This window comes from Clarias gariepinus, chromosome 27 (genome assembly GCF_024256425.1).
Source record: "Clarias gariepinus isolate MV-2021 ecotype Netherlands chromosome 27, CGAR_prim_01v2, whole genome shotgun sequence".
In the NCBI taxonomy this organism is placed as follows: domain Eukaryota; kingdom Metazoa; phylum Chordata; class Actinopteri; order Siluriformes; family Clariidae; genus Clarias; species Clarias gariepinus.
In genome coordinates this window covers 12,913,213-12,930,000 of record NC_071126.1, presented here as the reverse complement: position 1 = coordinate 12,930,000, position 16,788 = coordinate 12,913,213, and the positions used below count along the sequence as shown (strand labels likewise).

The 16,788-nt window shown below is 39.6% G+C and overlaps 2 protein-coding genes across 2 annotated transcripts in view; one reads left to right on the top strand and one right to left on the bottom strand.

Annotated features, from left to right (window-relative positions):
* The window catches only part of dtl (denticleless E3 ubiquitin protein ligase homolog (Drosophila)), an 11,422-nt gene extending 6,309 nt beyond the window's left edge, over positions 1–5,113 (bottom strand). Inside the window, exons 1-9 of the mRNA XM_053489477.1 lie at positions 4,971–5,113; positions 3,298–3,423; positions 2,661–2,750; positions 2,312–2,373; positions 2,108–2,228; positions 1,880–1,945; positions 667–779; positions 103–176; positions 1–17 (exon numbers count right to left, since the gene is read on the bottom strand). The exon at positions 1–17 is cut by the window's left edge and continues 87 nt beyond it. Coding sequence (XP_053345452.1) covers positions 1–17; positions 103–176; positions 667–779; positions 1,880–1,945; positions 2,108–2,228; positions 2,312–2,373; positions 2,661–2,750; positions 3,298–3,423; positions 4,971–5,022 — 721 coding nt within the window. The 5' untranslated portion in view covers positions 5,023–5,113. The remainder of the gene's footprint in view (positions 18–102; positions 177–666; positions 780–1,879; positions 1,946–2,107; positions 2,229–2,311; positions 2,374–2,660; positions 2,751–3,297; positions 3,424–4,970) is intronic.
* The window catches only part of ints7 (integrator complex subunit 7), an 88,228-nt gene that overhangs the window by 59,833 nt on the left and 11,607 nt on the right, over positions 1–16,788 (top strand). The window contains exons 2-9 of the mRNA XM_053489476.1: positions 5,514–5,620; positions 8,745–8,874; positions 10,200–10,346; positions 10,524–10,661; positions 10,856–10,902; positions 11,152–11,351; positions 14,089–14,211; positions 14,471–14,588. Coding sequence (XP_053345451.1) covers positions 5,527–5,620; positions 8,745–8,874; positions 10,200–10,346; positions 10,524–10,661; positions 10,856–10,902; positions 11,152–11,351; positions 14,089–14,211; positions 14,471–14,588 — 997 coding nt within the window. The 5' untranslated portion in view covers positions 5,514–5,526. The remainder of the gene's footprint in view (positions 1–5,513; positions 5,621–8,744; positions 8,875–10,199; positions 10,347–10,523; positions 10,662–10,855; positions 10,903–11,151; positions 11,352–14,088; positions 14,212–14,470; positions 14,589–16,788) is intronic.

The window sequence follows — 16,788 nt, the reverse complement described above, 5'->3', positions numbered from 1 at the left end:
CCCACATCTTAATCATCCTGTAGAGAGACCAGGCGTCTACTGAATATCACTCGCATAATGAAAGGATTTGGTTTCTTAAAGCGTTTCTAATTCAGCACGTACCCGTCTACAGCTCCTGACGAGATGAGCGTGTTCTCGTCGCGGAAAATAACAGCCGTCACACCTCTCTGAGAGTCCTGCGCAAAGAGACAGAGTTAAAGAAATATTATCATTTATAGGGGGGGAAAATCCCTAGTTTTGGGAAACACTTGATTATTGTTATAAAGAGACCAGAGAGGAAACCTTAAATTATTTTATTTGTATTTAACCTTTAAGTTTTCATTTTTGCTTCTATTAATAGCATATACAATATATAAATTATTATTCATAAACTATATTTACTGTACATACAGGGAAGAAAATTAACTGCTCACTCATCCAGGACATGTACCCTTAATTACAAAGTAGATCTATCAGGCAAATTTGGAATTTTAATGGTCTTTAACTAAACTGAGAATAACACCGCATTTATAAAACATGAAGTGATGTAGTGTCTGCTATCGTATGCTTTGTGACAAATTCGTTAATGAAACGAGTCGATTTACATATCCATATATATTATGACAGTTTATCATCACATGATTCCCGAGGGTCCATGAGCACTCTAGCGCTAGAAACCTGTCTCACCACAGAAGGAGCCATGCCTTTGGACGTCGCTCGTTTTTTCTTCGTTTGCGGTGTATTTCTTTCCACCTTCATGTGAGCTCCACTGATCTGTTTCACCTGCCTGTAGAAGCCGTCTGCATGAAAAAGGACAGGGATCATCAAATTCTAATTTTATTTGTCACATACACAGTACGATATGCAGTGAAATGCTTATACGACCGCCTGTGACCTCAAAAAAAAAAAAATAATAATAATTTGGGTCAGATACTGAGAGACGGAGACAAAGATGAACACAGACATCATAGAGACAGACAGGAGTAGCAAATGGAATACAACCAACACAGGCAGACACGGACAGAGGGGGGCCAGACGGAAAAGGACAGAGGGGGGCCAGACGGAAAAGGACAGAGGGGGGCCAGACGGAAAAGGACAGAGGGGGGCCAGACGGAAAAGGACAGAGGGGGGCCAGACGGAAAAGGACAGAGGGGGGCCAGACGGAAAAGGACAGAGGGGGGCCAGACGGAAAAGGACAGAGGGGGGCCAGACGGAAAAGGACAGAGGGGGGCCAGACGGAAAAGGAAAGAGGGGGGCCAGACGGAAAAGGAAAGAGGGGGCCAGACGGAAAAGGACAGCGGGGGCCAGACAGAAAGACGGGCATGGAAAGACAAAAAAAGGCAGAAAAGCACAGAAGGACAGAAAGACGGAGGAAGACAGGCAGAGAAAGACAAAAAGGAACAGAAGGACTGAAAGACGGGGGAAGACAGGTAGAGAAAGACAAAAAGGAACAGAAGGACCGAAAGACGGGGGAAGACAGGTAGAGAAAGACAAAAAGGAACAGAAGGACCGAAAGACGGGGGAAGACAGGTAGAGAAAGACAAAAAGGAACAGAAGGACCGAAAGACGGGGGAAGACAGGTAGAGAAAGACAAAAAGGAACAGAGGGACAGAAAGACGGAGGAAGACAGGCAGAGAAAGACAAAAAGACCAGAAAGACTGAGGGACCCAGATAGACACAAATAGAGACACACATAAAAGAGACAGCCAGATAGACAGAGAATCACAGACAAAAACAGACAGAGACGGAAAGAACTAATGAGGACAGACAACTAATGGGGGGGGGGGGGACAGAGTGTAAGACAGAGAGACTGACAAACAGACAAACAAGACAGACATGCTTGTATAAGACTTGTACAAGCACTGTAACCTGATCAAGCAACCATTCTTCAAGCTCTTACCTTTCTTACTACACCTCATGTCCCACAGCATGATGTTCCCGTCCCTACCTCCAGTGCAGAAAACAGCTGAGAAACATAACAGGGTTAACATGAAACATCCCCAGAACCAATAAAAGCTCTCAGACAGACAAGTAAAAAACCCTCTTGGGATATTAAATCAAGGCACTATTACCCAAACATAAGAGGAACTAAGACCTTTACTCCAAGAGAACAGAAATAAAGAATTACCTTTCTCTCGCTTGGGAAAGGCCACACTCTTCAGGCTGCACTGATGCCCTTTAAAGTTTCCCAGGAGCTCCCCGGAGATCACGTCCCACAGCCGGGCCGTCTGATCCCCCGACGCCGTCACCTTCAGACCAGAACATCACTTAGTCTTAATACGAGTCGGCTTAAAGTACATGGAACATTAAGCCGAACTGCGGGAGCACTCACCAGGCTGTTCGCTCCTGGGACCCAGGCGATATCAAACACAGCGTTATCGTGCGCCAGCCATTCTGAGGATGAGAAACAGCATCGCTTAGACCTTGGGGACAAAAGGAAATTCACTCTGCATTTCTATTTTATATCTTCGCACTGATTGCCTGGGTTTAACGCACCATCTTACTCTTAATCTACTCAGACACTAGACCATGCGTGATGTATTGGAGACGAAGACAAATGTCCTGAAATATTCTTATGGATAACACACAGATTGTGGTGGGAAAAAATAAACCACAAACTACAAGAATCTAACTCGAAACCTTTTCTTAACATTTCAAGCCTCTGATGAAGGAGTACTCACGTTTCAGTACAGTGCTGCGTGTCTCAGTGTTGTAAAGACTCACAATCCCTTCCTCATTCGCTACAGCCAGGGTGCTGCCTTGTCCAGGAGCTGGACACCACACGCACATTAAAAAAAAAAATGACTCAACTGAAAGTGATTACAATATATTTAACAGATACCACCATTGGCCAGTTTATTAGGTATACCACTGCATGAACACTTGACTGTGTAACTTGTGTATAAACTTAAAAGTAGAAAAAGAATCAATAATCATGCAAAACGCAGAAAACGTTGTTGGTTTGCTTTTTCTGCAGACGCGGTGATACATTTAAAGCAATTCGTCAAATTTTTAAAAATCTAACATCCGAAAGTTGACTTAAATAGTCCAAAACATGTAACAAAAGGCTGATCTGTCGGTTCAGCCAACTGAACCGATCAAGTTCTGCTTTTCTGTGCATGTACTCTCTTGCACACTATTGTGTAATAGCACTTTATTTTGACTTGTGTACTGTTCTCTACACCACTTGAACATCTACCTGCTCATGATACCCTCCAGTCAGCTGATAATGTAGCAGCAGTGTCATGCAGATGCAGTGTACTTTAAAAGAGAGTTATTTTTTATTTGTACTAATCTTTGTATCTGAGTGAGCTTCACCTGTGGAGAACGTGCATCCGAACGGAGGAACTGCGACACCCGAGTCTCCGTACGACACGTGTTCATCATGCCGGGTGCACTGGAAACACTCCAACAGGGAGGACAACGGGTAATCCACATGCTTATCTACAATATGAACGTACACAAGGAGTTATTCAATGCAGAAGGATCGAATAAAATCTGTTGAACTGTCAAAGAAATGGAATGGAAAAATCACTTAAACGATGAGTAAAGATACATGGTAAAAAAACTGACCGATAAAATCTGTCTAAGCTATGTTTACTAGTAAATGCAAAAGCATTTTCAAATACGCAATGTAACGTAAACTCTCAGGTTTGAGACGAAACAGCTGTGTGGCCATAAGAAAAGGATCAGGGAAATAAAACACTTGATTTGAAAGGAAGCAAAAAAAGATGCCATTAACATTTTTAATCCTATCCTTCAAAATAAGGTATAGTCCCTTTTTTTCTCCACGTCAACGTGTCTACACTCCTCACATTCATCACGGCACAACATAAGAAAGATCAAAAAACCAAATCTTTTAAAATTACCCAACTTACTTTTTTTAATACAGATCCAATCGTAATAACAGATAATATAATGCACAACATAGATTTAACTTGTATCTAGGACTGTGCAAAAGTCTCAGGCACAATATTATCTGTTGTTACACAAGTTATCATGTTCATCATTAACTTTGTCACACTTTCTCCTTTCTATTTTCATGCAATACCCAGGAGCCTACATCTTTTTCATTTGAAAACTGATCTGTTATGTAATATATTGCTTTTTTTTTACAACCATGCAAATATTCTTCTGTATTTTTATTTATTTATCAGTTTTTAAGTTACGTTCAATACTAGTGAATGGTTTTGTACATCAGAATGCAGACATTATAAACATCCATTCATCGTCTATATTGCTTTTCTTGTATACAGGGTCGCAGGCAGCCTGGAGCCCATCCCAGGAGGCGGGGTACACCCTAGACAGGATACCAATACAATTTGGGAACATCAGTTAACCTAATCTGCATGGCTTTGGACTGTGGAAGGAAACCGGACTACCAAGATGAAAACCACCAAGCACGGGGAGAACATGCAAACTGTATGCACACAGACCCAAGGTGGGAATCAAACCCAGATTCTAGAGGTGCAAGGTCACAGTGCTAACCACTAAGCCATATGATACACAAATTTTGTACTATAAGATAACATGGTGTTGTGTATTTACATTTTAAGATATAGATCACAAACTAAGAGCTCCTAGTCACTATATACAGACTAATCTAACGCATGCTTCAGATTAAAAATCCTGAATAAAAACAGAACTATAAATATTTTACCTCGGTTTAATTACTCTATTACTGAACCCCTGTTGCAAGGTTTGTATTAGGGAAAAAAATCATAAATGGAAATGAAACTGGTAAAGATGTAAAATCTCTGATTAATGAAAGCAGTTTCCTGAGACACAGAGAGGATGAGGCCAAATCCCGATCGCCACCAAAAACAAAATTAAGTCCCCTAGTCGTGCCGTAGTCCTCCATAACCCTCGAGCCCTACGTAGTGCGCCAGTGTAGGCACCAGGTGGACGTTAGGGATCCAACCCCTGAGCACCCAGCCTTGTGTAAGGGAAAACTCTCTGCAACAAGTATTAATAAAAGTAAATCTGCTCACCGTTGCTTCTTCTTTTACCCACTCCTCGATCGACAACATAACGAAACAACATCCTAAACACCACAATTTGTTTTAAACCAAAAATAAAATCCTATCGAAACGCTATAAACATGTACTGAAGAAGGATCCCGCCTGCTCTGAAGTTCCCGCGAAACTGATCATCACCAGAGAGAAGACAAAAATCCCGCTAAGATTACGTTCTTCTCTCTCATTGGTGTGGACTATAAGGCACGCCTTTTTTAAAAACGTCACATCCGGTGACATGGCGGACAGCCAAAAAAAATGCGTCTGTTGGTTATTTGTTTTCCCACCCACATTGTGGAAAATCATATATCACTTTATATGATTGGTTAGCATCATTCAGTTTTCTGTGCCATGATTGGCCCGCCGTTGACACCCTCGATCAGTCAGCCAATCACAGTTCTGGTTATCTGGACGCCATGATATTTCAGAATACTGGTGTGAATGTTACACTAAACTGTGTTCATGTTGCTAGTTTTTAAATAAATTTATTAAGTGTTCGAGAGAGAGAGAGAAAATTTTTTTTGTGAAGAAAATGTCTCTTTCGACTGCGCGCTCTTTCTTGTCGGAGGCCGGATATGGGGAACAGGAGTTAGATGCTAATTCGGCTCTCATGGAGCTAGACAAAGGTGTGCTGTTTCCATGCTAACAACTGACCAAAGCTAGCTCACACCGTCAACATAACTATCAGCTTTTAAAACACGCGTTATGTTCTAAATATTCAATACTTCATAATATAGCAAGTTTTATTTGTTAGATTTTATATAACAATATTCACTACTGTGTTACCAGCTGCAATAGTTTAATTTCTACTGTAACTTGTTAGTTTTCACATTAGAGAAAGGAAAGTAAAACATAGTGAATATAAGCTATTTCATTATCACTAAAACATGCCGGGATAAGAAATGTATTGTGGTGTGATGTTGCTCTTCTGCCTCTTTTCAGGGGAAACTACCGTAGGTAGTTAACACATCCTTAACATAGTCACCAGATGACGTCATAGGCTAGGTTGAAATCATGAAACATTTTAAATGTAGACCTTTAGGGGTCCTGAGTTTGATCCTGAACTGGTTATGATCTAAAATCATAATCCGAGCCCAGAAATCTACAGAATTGCTACTATTTATGAGGCAGTATCAAAAAGTTTCGTGACTAGTTTTGTAACACGCCAGCAGATTGTGGTGACGGGCACAGTCACAGGGTGCATTGACCTTCATAAGTCAGTGTGCCAAAAGACATCCTGTTTGGGTACACCCCAAAGATGGCAAAGGCGACCAGATTTGTTACATGGAAATCTCGAAACCTTTTGATACACCCCTGTCACCTGAGAACTCATGATCAGTCAAGAATTCCTACGGGTTTATCAAAAACCGGGTCTATGCGGTCCTGCCACAAACTTCACGTGTGCCCCCCCAATCAAGTGGCAACATCAGGTGTACTGGGTGGCGGAGCATTTCCCACACAGTACAGCTAGATAACTAGTCTGGGTGGCTGCAATTCAGATTAAAGTGTCATGATTAATTTTACACCAGTAATGTAGAATGCATAAATAGATACAGTGAAATGATTTGAGGGTCGGCTTGGGACTGTTCGGGTAAGTGTTTATTTTTTGGCTGAGTATGTTGAGAGAGGTGATGTGAAATTTTGCACCATCTGGATTTAAATGTTAATAAGAGGGAGGTTAATATGTAGGGATGTGACCCTACATCAGTGACCAGCCGATACGATATTATCACGATACCTACGGTAGGTGGCGATTCGGTTTATATTGGGATTCTGCAAGTATCACGATTTTATAAATATCCCGATTCAACATAAATATTTTGTCTGAATTTATCATGAGTAATTAAATGTAGCCCATTCCATATAACATTTTTCTCACTTAAAAACCTATTGCATTATTTATGGGTTATTGACGGATAAGACTTTTTAATAGGCCAATTTTAAAATACCAAAAATATGGATATGTTTGGCCATTTTCTAAACATTTGGAATGTAGTGTACACATGCCTTTATAAAGAAAAGTAAAAAAATTGGCATTTTAGTGTTTTTACACTTAAGTTAATAAAACATAGCCTTAAAAAAGTCATCTGGGGCGACCGTAATATATCTCAGAATTCACATTTTTATGTATCATTAAGACTAGTTCAACTCATATCAGTAAGTAGATAAACTGATGAAGAAAGATAAACTTTAGTGCCCTTTTATTTTATGAAATCCATTTTTTCACAAGTTTATTCTATAATATCAGAGTCTCCTACATTATCCAGTTCAAATAAATGTTTATCCCTATAAAAGGAATGGAAAATGTCTGAATTTAGAAAAAAAAAGATAAAATATACAAATAATTATGCTTAAACAATTAACTCTATGCATATAATTGATGTATAGAATATGAAAACTACAAATATAGGACATATATGATATATCTATCATTTAACACATTTAGCAGTGGTCGCCCCATATGATGTTTTCAAGTTTACTTAAGTATAACAGGCTAACGGTTAGCCTCAGAAACCAAACTCTCTTCTTCTAGTGACAAAGCACTATCAAATTTATCATCAAAATATAGATTTGTGGAAAAAAAATATAATTCACAGTTTTGGGGTGGTCGCCCCACATGATGACCAAACGTGACTACGACATCACAGCCGTTAAAAAACAGCTTTTTCTTACTATATGAGAGAGACTGATTTACTATACAGTTGTTTCCAGGGGGTCTTCACTTGTGTCTGGCTGATGCAGTATCCCATCTTTGAGATGTTTTTTAAAATAAAGGTCCCAAAATTGTGGTTTGTTGATGGTCGCCCCGGATGATATGGATAGAATCAACATAATTCGGACAACATTCGTTTGTATATCATGATAGAAATATATGAGCAAATGCTTTATAGTATTGTCAATGGATGTAAAACATGTTTAAAATTATGCCAACTAGGAAAAGGCATATATTTAAGTTGATTTAAAGTGTTTTTAAACCAGTTGTCCTAACTAAAGTCAAGGCCGGACGGTCGCCCCATATGGTGTTTTGGCACTTTGGATAGCAGAAAAATGATGAAAAACTTAAAAATTTGGAGAAGTTAGAGTGGTTTAGTAGGTAAAGAAGGTATAACAAGTAGATGAGAAATTTTGATGTATTTTTTATTTTTTTCTGCAAAAGAAAATTAACCCGGACAGAAAGAGGGGGCGTCACGTCATTGACCCTTATACAATACAAAAAAACTTAAAATACAAAAGTTTAACATTTAACTTCAGAACATTTTCTTCAGTGAGCCAAAGGACTGAGTTACGTGCTAAGTAAATGTGATGATATCCAGTGACGTTTATGTTAACAGACCTTTACACATTTAATGTAGGAGCTGATCAACTTAACACTGAAGTACAGTTGTCACACAAATTAATGATGTGTGAATCTGGAAGGATTTTTGAAATGTGTTCTGGGTGATTAAATTCCTTCCTGCAGTGATTGAAAATGGAAAATATTTCTCCACTTACATATCTAAAGCTGGAAAGACAGAATGCTCGACAAGCGCTAGATTTGCTGTTAGACTTTTAATAGATTTATTATAATCCAAAAGTACTGCCAAAATACTGTATCTATCTCACCAGCACTTTTTTTTTGAATGAATTACACATATGGATGTGCTGTACCTCGCTGTGTGTCATTCTTGTTTAACAACAATGCAGAAGAAACGCACTTGCAGATGGAGTGCCCAGCTGCTTACTAATTATGTTTCTTGTTTCCCAACACAGGCCTGCGATCGTGCAAACTGGGGGAACAGTGTGAAGCTGTGGTGCTCTTTCCCAAGCTCTTTGAGAAATATCCCTTCCCCATCCTGATCAACTCCGCCTTCCTGAAACTGGCTGATATTTTCAGACTCGGGTGCGTATTCATCCGAACATGCTGTGATTTTACAGTCACATTTGTTTTTTGTTTCTTGAAAACATTTTCACCTGTTTATTAATGTTTTAAAATTTAGTATGGGGTCAGCACACTTTTTAACAGTTTGAAAATACACTGCCTGGCCCAAAAAAAAATATCAGGATTTCAGGTGTAGCTTTGATTAAAAACACACTTGTCACCAGTTCATGTGTGAAAATGATTCCTTATGTTCCCAGAGCCACTCTTTCACAGTTTGACTTCTGGAATATGCCTGTGCCATCAGTAACGAAAACACAATTGATGTGATAATCTGGTCATTCAGTACATTCAGGTCGTAAGCTGACTTTATTTTATTGCCATATAATTTTACTAAGCCTAGACCTGACCAACTGAAGCAACCCCAGATCATAACACTGTCTCCAGAGGCTTGTACTGTACAGTGGACACTACGCATGATAGGTGCATCGCTTCATGCGCTTTTCTTCTTACCCTGATGCTTTGGAACAATGTTAGTCTAGACTTATCAGACCACATGACCTTTTTTCAGTGCTTCAATGTCCAGTCTTTATGCTCCCGAGAAATTCAAGGCTTTTAACTGATTCCTCTACAAATTTGACTTTTCAGCACTATCCTTCCAGGTTTTAATAATGTTATTAAGGGTTTTTATCACAGTTTTCCAATTTCACATACCTTCAGTTTTTATCTTAGCTTGATGCAGCAATAATGCATATAATTAGACCCTTCTGAAATGGAAATTTGTTTGGTCAGGTTGTGTATAATGAGATCTTCAGTCATTATAGAACTTTTAGAAATAACTGCAAGAAAAAAAAGTGATCTGATAATCTGAGGTATGGTTACGTATCATTCACCAATTTTTAATATCTTTACTTCAATACCGGTTCCTAAAAGGTACTTTTGTTTTTCAATACCAGTTTTATAAGACATCCATTTTAGATGTAAAAAATCTTCATAGAGAAATACAGTACATTACACATTATGATACATATCTTTTAGTTTTATGTTTCTGCCACTTGAATTTTTTTTTTCCAGCAGTTCACAAGACAAAGTTTACACACAATAAAATAAACAAGTTCACATTCGTATTTTACATTACTAACTAAGTTTACTGTCTCAAAAATGAGCTAATTCAGTTAGCAGGTGGTGGCATATCACTGAAGAATACCAATCTTTCTGCTCTTTAAACTCTTGAACTCTTGACCTTTAATTCATTAAAGTATTAACTTTAAGGTATGAACAAAGTTGTGTTTTAAGAGAAGCTTACTTTCTTTACAATTTTTAATCTTTCTTTAATTTTTTTTTTACAGGAACAACTTTCTCCGGCTGTGCGTGTTGAAAGTGACCCAGCAGAGCGAGAAGCACCTGGAGAAGATCCTGAATGTGGACGAGTTTGTTAAAAGAGTCTTTTCAGTCATCCACAGTAACGATCCTGTAGCCAGAGCCATCACACTCAGGTACACACAGCGGTCTGCAGGTGGCGTTAGACATGCAGTCCCGACTCTGTTAAGCTGCATGGCTCAGAAGTCGTGTCGCCATCTTCCACAGTAACTCGTTTAATCAATGTGGCTAATTCTAACAAGAACGGAAACATGGCTGTATTTAAAACAGTAATTTATCTATATTTGACGCAGAATGCTGGGCAGCCTGGCGTCCATTATTCCCGAAAGGAAAAACGCCCATCACAGCATCCGCCAGAGCCTAGACTCACATGACAATGTGGAAGTGGAGGCCGCCATCTTTGCGGCAGCCAGTTTTTCGTCTCACTCAAAGTAAGAGCCGTAAGATTCACACGCTCGTGTCATCCATCTACTTTTCCTATTGTGTTTTTGTTTTTATTGTTAAAATGATTATTTAAACAAATAGTGATCAAGCAGTAATATATGAGGAGCTGTGTGTGTGTGTAATGTTTTTTTGACTGCTGCAACCATAAAGGCGTAATTTTCATTTCTTTTTTTTTTCTCAGAGATTTTGCTGCGGGGGTTTGCAACAAGATCAGTGAGATGATTCAAGGTGAAAATCTTTCAAAATCTTTCATATCTAGCAAGGTTTTGAATGTGAGAGGCACCAGCCTGTGTTCAATATTAGGCCTGTGTATTTGTACTTAACCTTCTGTGTGTGTGTGTGTGTGTGCGTATCACACACTATTCTCAAAACCCCACCGTCTGATAGAAGAGCTCTTACTAACATTCATTCTAACTGCGTGTGTGGTCATGCATGTTTAAGTGTGTGGGTTTTTTTTTTTCTTTCTTTTTTTGTCAGGCCTGGCCACTCCAGTAGAGCTGAAGCTGAAGCTGATCCCCATGCTCCAGTACATGCACCACGATGCGGCGTTGGCCTCTCGGAGCAGGGAGCTGCTGCAGGAGCTGTTATCCTCGTACCCGTCCACACCCATGGTGATCGTTACTCTGCACACCTTCACGCAGCTTTCCTTCTCTGCTCTTATCCACATCCCCAAACAGGTGTGTTTTTAAAACTTCCTATCTTACTTTAAATTAACACACAGTGACACACCGCTGAATTTGAAGCACAGATTTAGAAGCAGGACAGGTGTGGTGTACTGTACGTAATTTGGCAGACTTTTACGAAAGGTTTTTGCTAGACATTTGGAGACGCCCAGCTAAAATTTGTCCCTCCAAATTGTTTTTTTTCCGCCAAAAATATTTTGCTGTTCTAGATTATTTTTCTTTAACATAAAATATTTTTTCTTGTTCTTTGCCTATTATACAATTTTTTTAAATAATTTTGATGATTGCCATATATTGCAACTGTTTATACTTACATTTTTACCTCAGAAAAAATTCTAAGACATTTACATACTGTAATCTACGAGATGTGTTCATGTCAAACTGGGGACTCGGTATATAGTGTAGAACTATTTTCTCAGTGAAGATATAAAACGGATTGACATTTACAGAGACAAGCACAGTACGATAATGAGACTCTTAGCCACAGTAAAACATTTGAATGGTACAAACGTTTTAAAGAAGGACGACCCTTATTTCAATCAAACATATTTTATTTGATTGTAATTCAATCAAACAAGTAAATCCAAATTTAGTTTTAAAGAAAAACTTAATCTTGCCACATACCCTGTACAATCCTTCTCACCATTAAAGGAGTTCCTGGGAGGCCAGCGTTTCAGTCGTGAAGCAGGGAGTCTGATCATGGCTCCGCCGTACTGAGAAAACCATCCACCTTGATGGTGTCCAAGCACTAGTGAAACTAGTGATAAGTGCATTAGTGTAGGGCCGTGGTTCTCAAAGTGTGGGGCGCAATGAACGGGATGGAACTCGTGGAAAATAATAGGAAAGTACCTATTCTAATTCATGCTTTTCTTTATTGACAATGTAAAAAAGTCAGAAAGATTGGACACTCGAGACTAAACAATCACATGCAAAGAAATGGATCATTAATACAAGTAAATTAAATTAACATCAGAGAAAAAGTGGAACCATAGTGCAACAATAACGGTTTAACATCGGCATGTTAATTGCAGATGAACAATATATAAGGAAACATTTGGTATTATATATGTAATTTCATTTATTTCAATGTGTATGCTGATATTTCTGTATTTTTGTTAAAAATTAATATTTTATCAGGCAGTACTAGTCTGGCATTTCTAGTTTCCAGTGTGGCAACAAAGTTGAACAGAAGGGAAGATCAATATCATTCTACGCTTTTTGTTGGTGTGACGCATTTTGCGATGATCCCTTAGTCATTCGTTGCGCCGTAGAGAATAATGGTGTTTATGCTTTTAAACATGTCTAATTTTAGGCGGATGTAGCTGAAAGACAATGTAGAGAGGAAATGTATGTGGGTATCTTATTTTCGGGTGTATTTACACAGCTATTGAATTCGGAGATGCGAATATTAAACTAACTTTACCGCGGACACTCAGTAGCGTACTGTATGTAGTGAGCATAATAACCTTAATAGATACATTTGTTACATGGAGCACAAAAAAGCAGGTGATTCAGCACTATCAGCCTAATTAACCAAAAAGCCAGCCGAAAGGACATGATGAAGCCTATGTTGCCCTTGGATTTATGGTGGGGATGGTGGGGAAGAGGAGAGTCCCGTGTGTGTTTTGTGTCTTAAACCGCTGGCAGCAGACAGCACAAGACCGAACAAAGTAGGAAGACACTTGGAGACAACACACCCCAGTCACGTTAATAAGCCACTCGACTTCTTTAAAAGAAAGCTCTAGATACTGTAAGTGACAAAGTAAGCCTGTTACAACAATTGCACATGTATTATTATCTGTTTTGAACTTGGTGTTATTTGATCTTATTGGTTTAGAAATTGATATTTCAATAAATAGTAAACTTGGCTGATTTTGTTATCATTTTGTTGACAAGAGGGGCTTGAAAATTCGCCCACTCCCTTAAGTGGGGAATGACAGAAAATGTTTCAGAACCACTGGTGTTGGATGACGGCGACAGTGGCAAGAAAAAACCTTGAGAGGAACCAGACTCAACAGGGAACACATCCTCATTTAAGTGATAACTGATAGCAGGGATTGATCTGTACTTATACTATTTGTTGGGCGGCTGAAAATTTCAATGTAACAGTTGATGTCTTTAAATGAATATGAAGTCCAGTTGTAGAAAATTCCAGTCCTGAGCTTTCGAGCGACTGTAGTCACAAGTCTGTCTACATTAGCCGAGGCCAGGCTGATGGTAAAGTGAAACCAAAAGTCACTTTCGAAGTTTAACTTGAAAATTAAGCAAAATAGATTGCTTTAGATTGGAATGTCAATGTTTATAATAATGCAATAATAACACAAAGCAAGGCAAGGATGACTTTAATACTAATTGGTTGAAAAATCTGTTAAATATAGTGAGCTGGCCAATCTCAAAACTCCTTATACAGTATGCAGTTGCATATGGTCGAGTTAGCAATATTTAAAGAATAGATGGCTTTTTAAAAAAAATAATGAACTGTACATATAAAGAAATATAAACATCAGTCATTTGCACTGAAAACAAATATTTGCTGTCAGTTGTATAGCTTTTTTTAAATTTTTTACTGGACTAAAAAATAGCTGGCGTATCTCATCCTGTCTATAATAACAGAAAATGAGCTTGGGCTTCTATGATGGGGGTTTTATTTATCGCTGTCATCTTATCAGGTGTATTTACTTCACCATGGTTTTGATTATTTAGTGTGCCTGACTACATCTTTTATTTGCAGATTGATTTGCTTCTGCAGTATCTAAAGGAAGACTCGAGAAAAGCGGTGAAGAAACTTGCCATCCAGGACCTGAAACTTCTGGCTAAAAAAGCTCCTCACATGTGGAACAGAAAGAACATACAGGTCAGAACATCCACACTTTCACAGCAGTGAGGATTATAAAAGCTGGATTATTCTTTGTGCAGGTTCGCTAGATTACTGCTGTGTGTTTCCAGAGTTTTTTCTCTCGTCTTGTCACTTGTGGACGTCCTCAGAAATGACAATATTATTTAATGCTTAATGATTAATCAGTAAACATTTATATAGCAGTGCTATATTATGTTTGCTCTAGTATTGAATTTTATATGTTAGATTCAGATTAAGTGTGTTTGTGTGTATTTAGATGTTTTGTGAAAGTGCCCTCAGCACCCCTTATGATGGTCTAAAACTTGGAATGACCTCAGTCCTCTCCACGCTCTCGGGAACTATTGCCATCAAGCAGTACTTCAGCCCTACCACAGGTAGCACATACACACACACACACACACACACACACACACACACACACACACACACACTACATGACCAGAGCTTGCACACATGGCTGGCACAAATCTGGTGTCCACATTTTTAGAACTTAAAGCTGTTACAGGTGTCATTGTGGACTAAAGTACAGTTAGACATTCGAAGTGCTCGTTGCAAATCTCAAAGGTCTCGTCTTCTCGTATTCAGACAATGACTGTGCAGTATACATCAATCAAAAGCTCTCAGTTTAAGTGGTAAAGTGCTTGCCCTGTCATCCAGAGATCGCTAGTTAGATTCCCGGGTGATGCTATGACCTCCCACAGCTGGAGGTCTAGAGAAAGCTGATTGGCCGAGCTCTCTCACAGGGGAGGGATGAGAGGTACTTAGTGCTCCCACATTAATCACGACTCTACAGCCAATCAGGGGCGTCTGTGAGCTCACGCAAGCGGAAGGAGCGGAGAGCGCTGTCCTCCGAGTGTGTTACGCCGCCCCTAACGGTGCCTGAGCGAGCAGTGTGAAAAGATGCAGTCGGCTGGCGTCATGTGGTTCGGAGGAAACACGTGATAGTTTTCGGCCCTCTCAACTGAGTGGTAGTAGTAGCTTTAATGTGAGAGCCCCCTAGTGACAGGGAAGAATTGGACATCTGCTAAAAGTAATGTTGAACTTGATGATGAACAATTCTGGCCCTACCACAGTAAAATGGTTCAATATGTTAACGTGAGCTAAAATAAAAGGACACGTCTAGAGGGGTCACGTTTACAGGGGTTGGACAATGATACACTGGGCAATTTAGTGTTGGAGGTTTCATGGCTGAATTTGACCAGCTTGGTGGGCAGTCTTTATTGGTTTCACATTTCACCAGTAACTGCGGAGTGTGAAGGTTGCATTAGCAGAGTAATAGCACACTTTTGCTTAAAATATTGTAATACACACAATATTATGGGTGACATATCAGAGTTCAAAAGAGGACAAATTGTTGGTGCGCGTCTCACTGGCGCATCTGTGACCAAGATAGCAAGTCTTTGTGATGTATCAAGAGCCACGTTATCCAGGGTAATGTCTGCATACCACCAAGAAGGACAAACCACATCCAACAGGAGTAACTGTGGACCCAAGAGGAAGCTGTCTGAAAGGGATGTCCGGGTGCTGACCCAGATCGTATCCAAAAAACATAAAACCACAGCTGCCCAACTCACTGTAGAATTAAATGTGCACCTCTTGGGCTATGGACTTGTTTCACGTATTGTTCTCTCATGAGTCCAGCTTCACTGTCTTTCCTACATCCAGGAGAGTTACAGTGTGGCGAAGCCCCACAGAAGCGTAACATCCAGACTGTTGCATGCCCAGAGTGAAGCGTGGGGGTGGATCAGGATGATAATGGATTAATACACACAGCAAGACTGGTGCCAGAGTGGTTTGATGAACATGAAAGTGAAGTTGAACATCTCCCATGGGCTGCACAGTCACCAGATCTAAATATTATTAAGCCACTTTTGGGTGTTTTGAAGAAGCGAGTCAGGAAACGTTTTCCTCTTCCAGCATCACATAGTAACCTGTCCACTATTCTGCAAGAAGAATGGCTCAAAATCCCTCTGGCCACTGTGCAGGACTTGTATCTGTCATTCCCAAGATGAATTGATGCTGTATTGGCCGCAAAAGGAGGCCCTACACCATACTAATGAATTATTGTGGTCTAAAACGAGGCTTTTCAGTTTCATTGTCCAACTCCTGTACATACAAACTTTCTCTGAGAGGCGCATTAGATAAGATTAATTATTTTAAGATCAGGTCTGTAACTGTAAGTAGGTTTAATATTTGGAGGATCCTCAGGCGTGTTCATGAAGCTACGCCCCCTCTGGGTCTACACTGGTAAGTAGAGTGTCCCATGAAATGCCTTACAGAAAGAGAACCCAAAAACAGAAGAGCATTCCAGAGAAGTAGTTATTTTCAGACAGGGTTTTCAGATTCTACATATTGTATCTCTCGAATTGCTGGGTAAACTAGCCGGCTAGAATTCAGCTGTTTTATCCACGCGGCTTTAGTTGATCAAACACTCCTGATCAGTGACCCAACCTCAGCCACTGGGGGTTCACACAAGTTTGTGTGCTCTTAAACCTGGTTAAATCCGGCTGGGTTGCATCAGAAAAGGCACAAGAACCATGTGATCCTCTGTGGTGACCCGAACGGGAAGAAAGA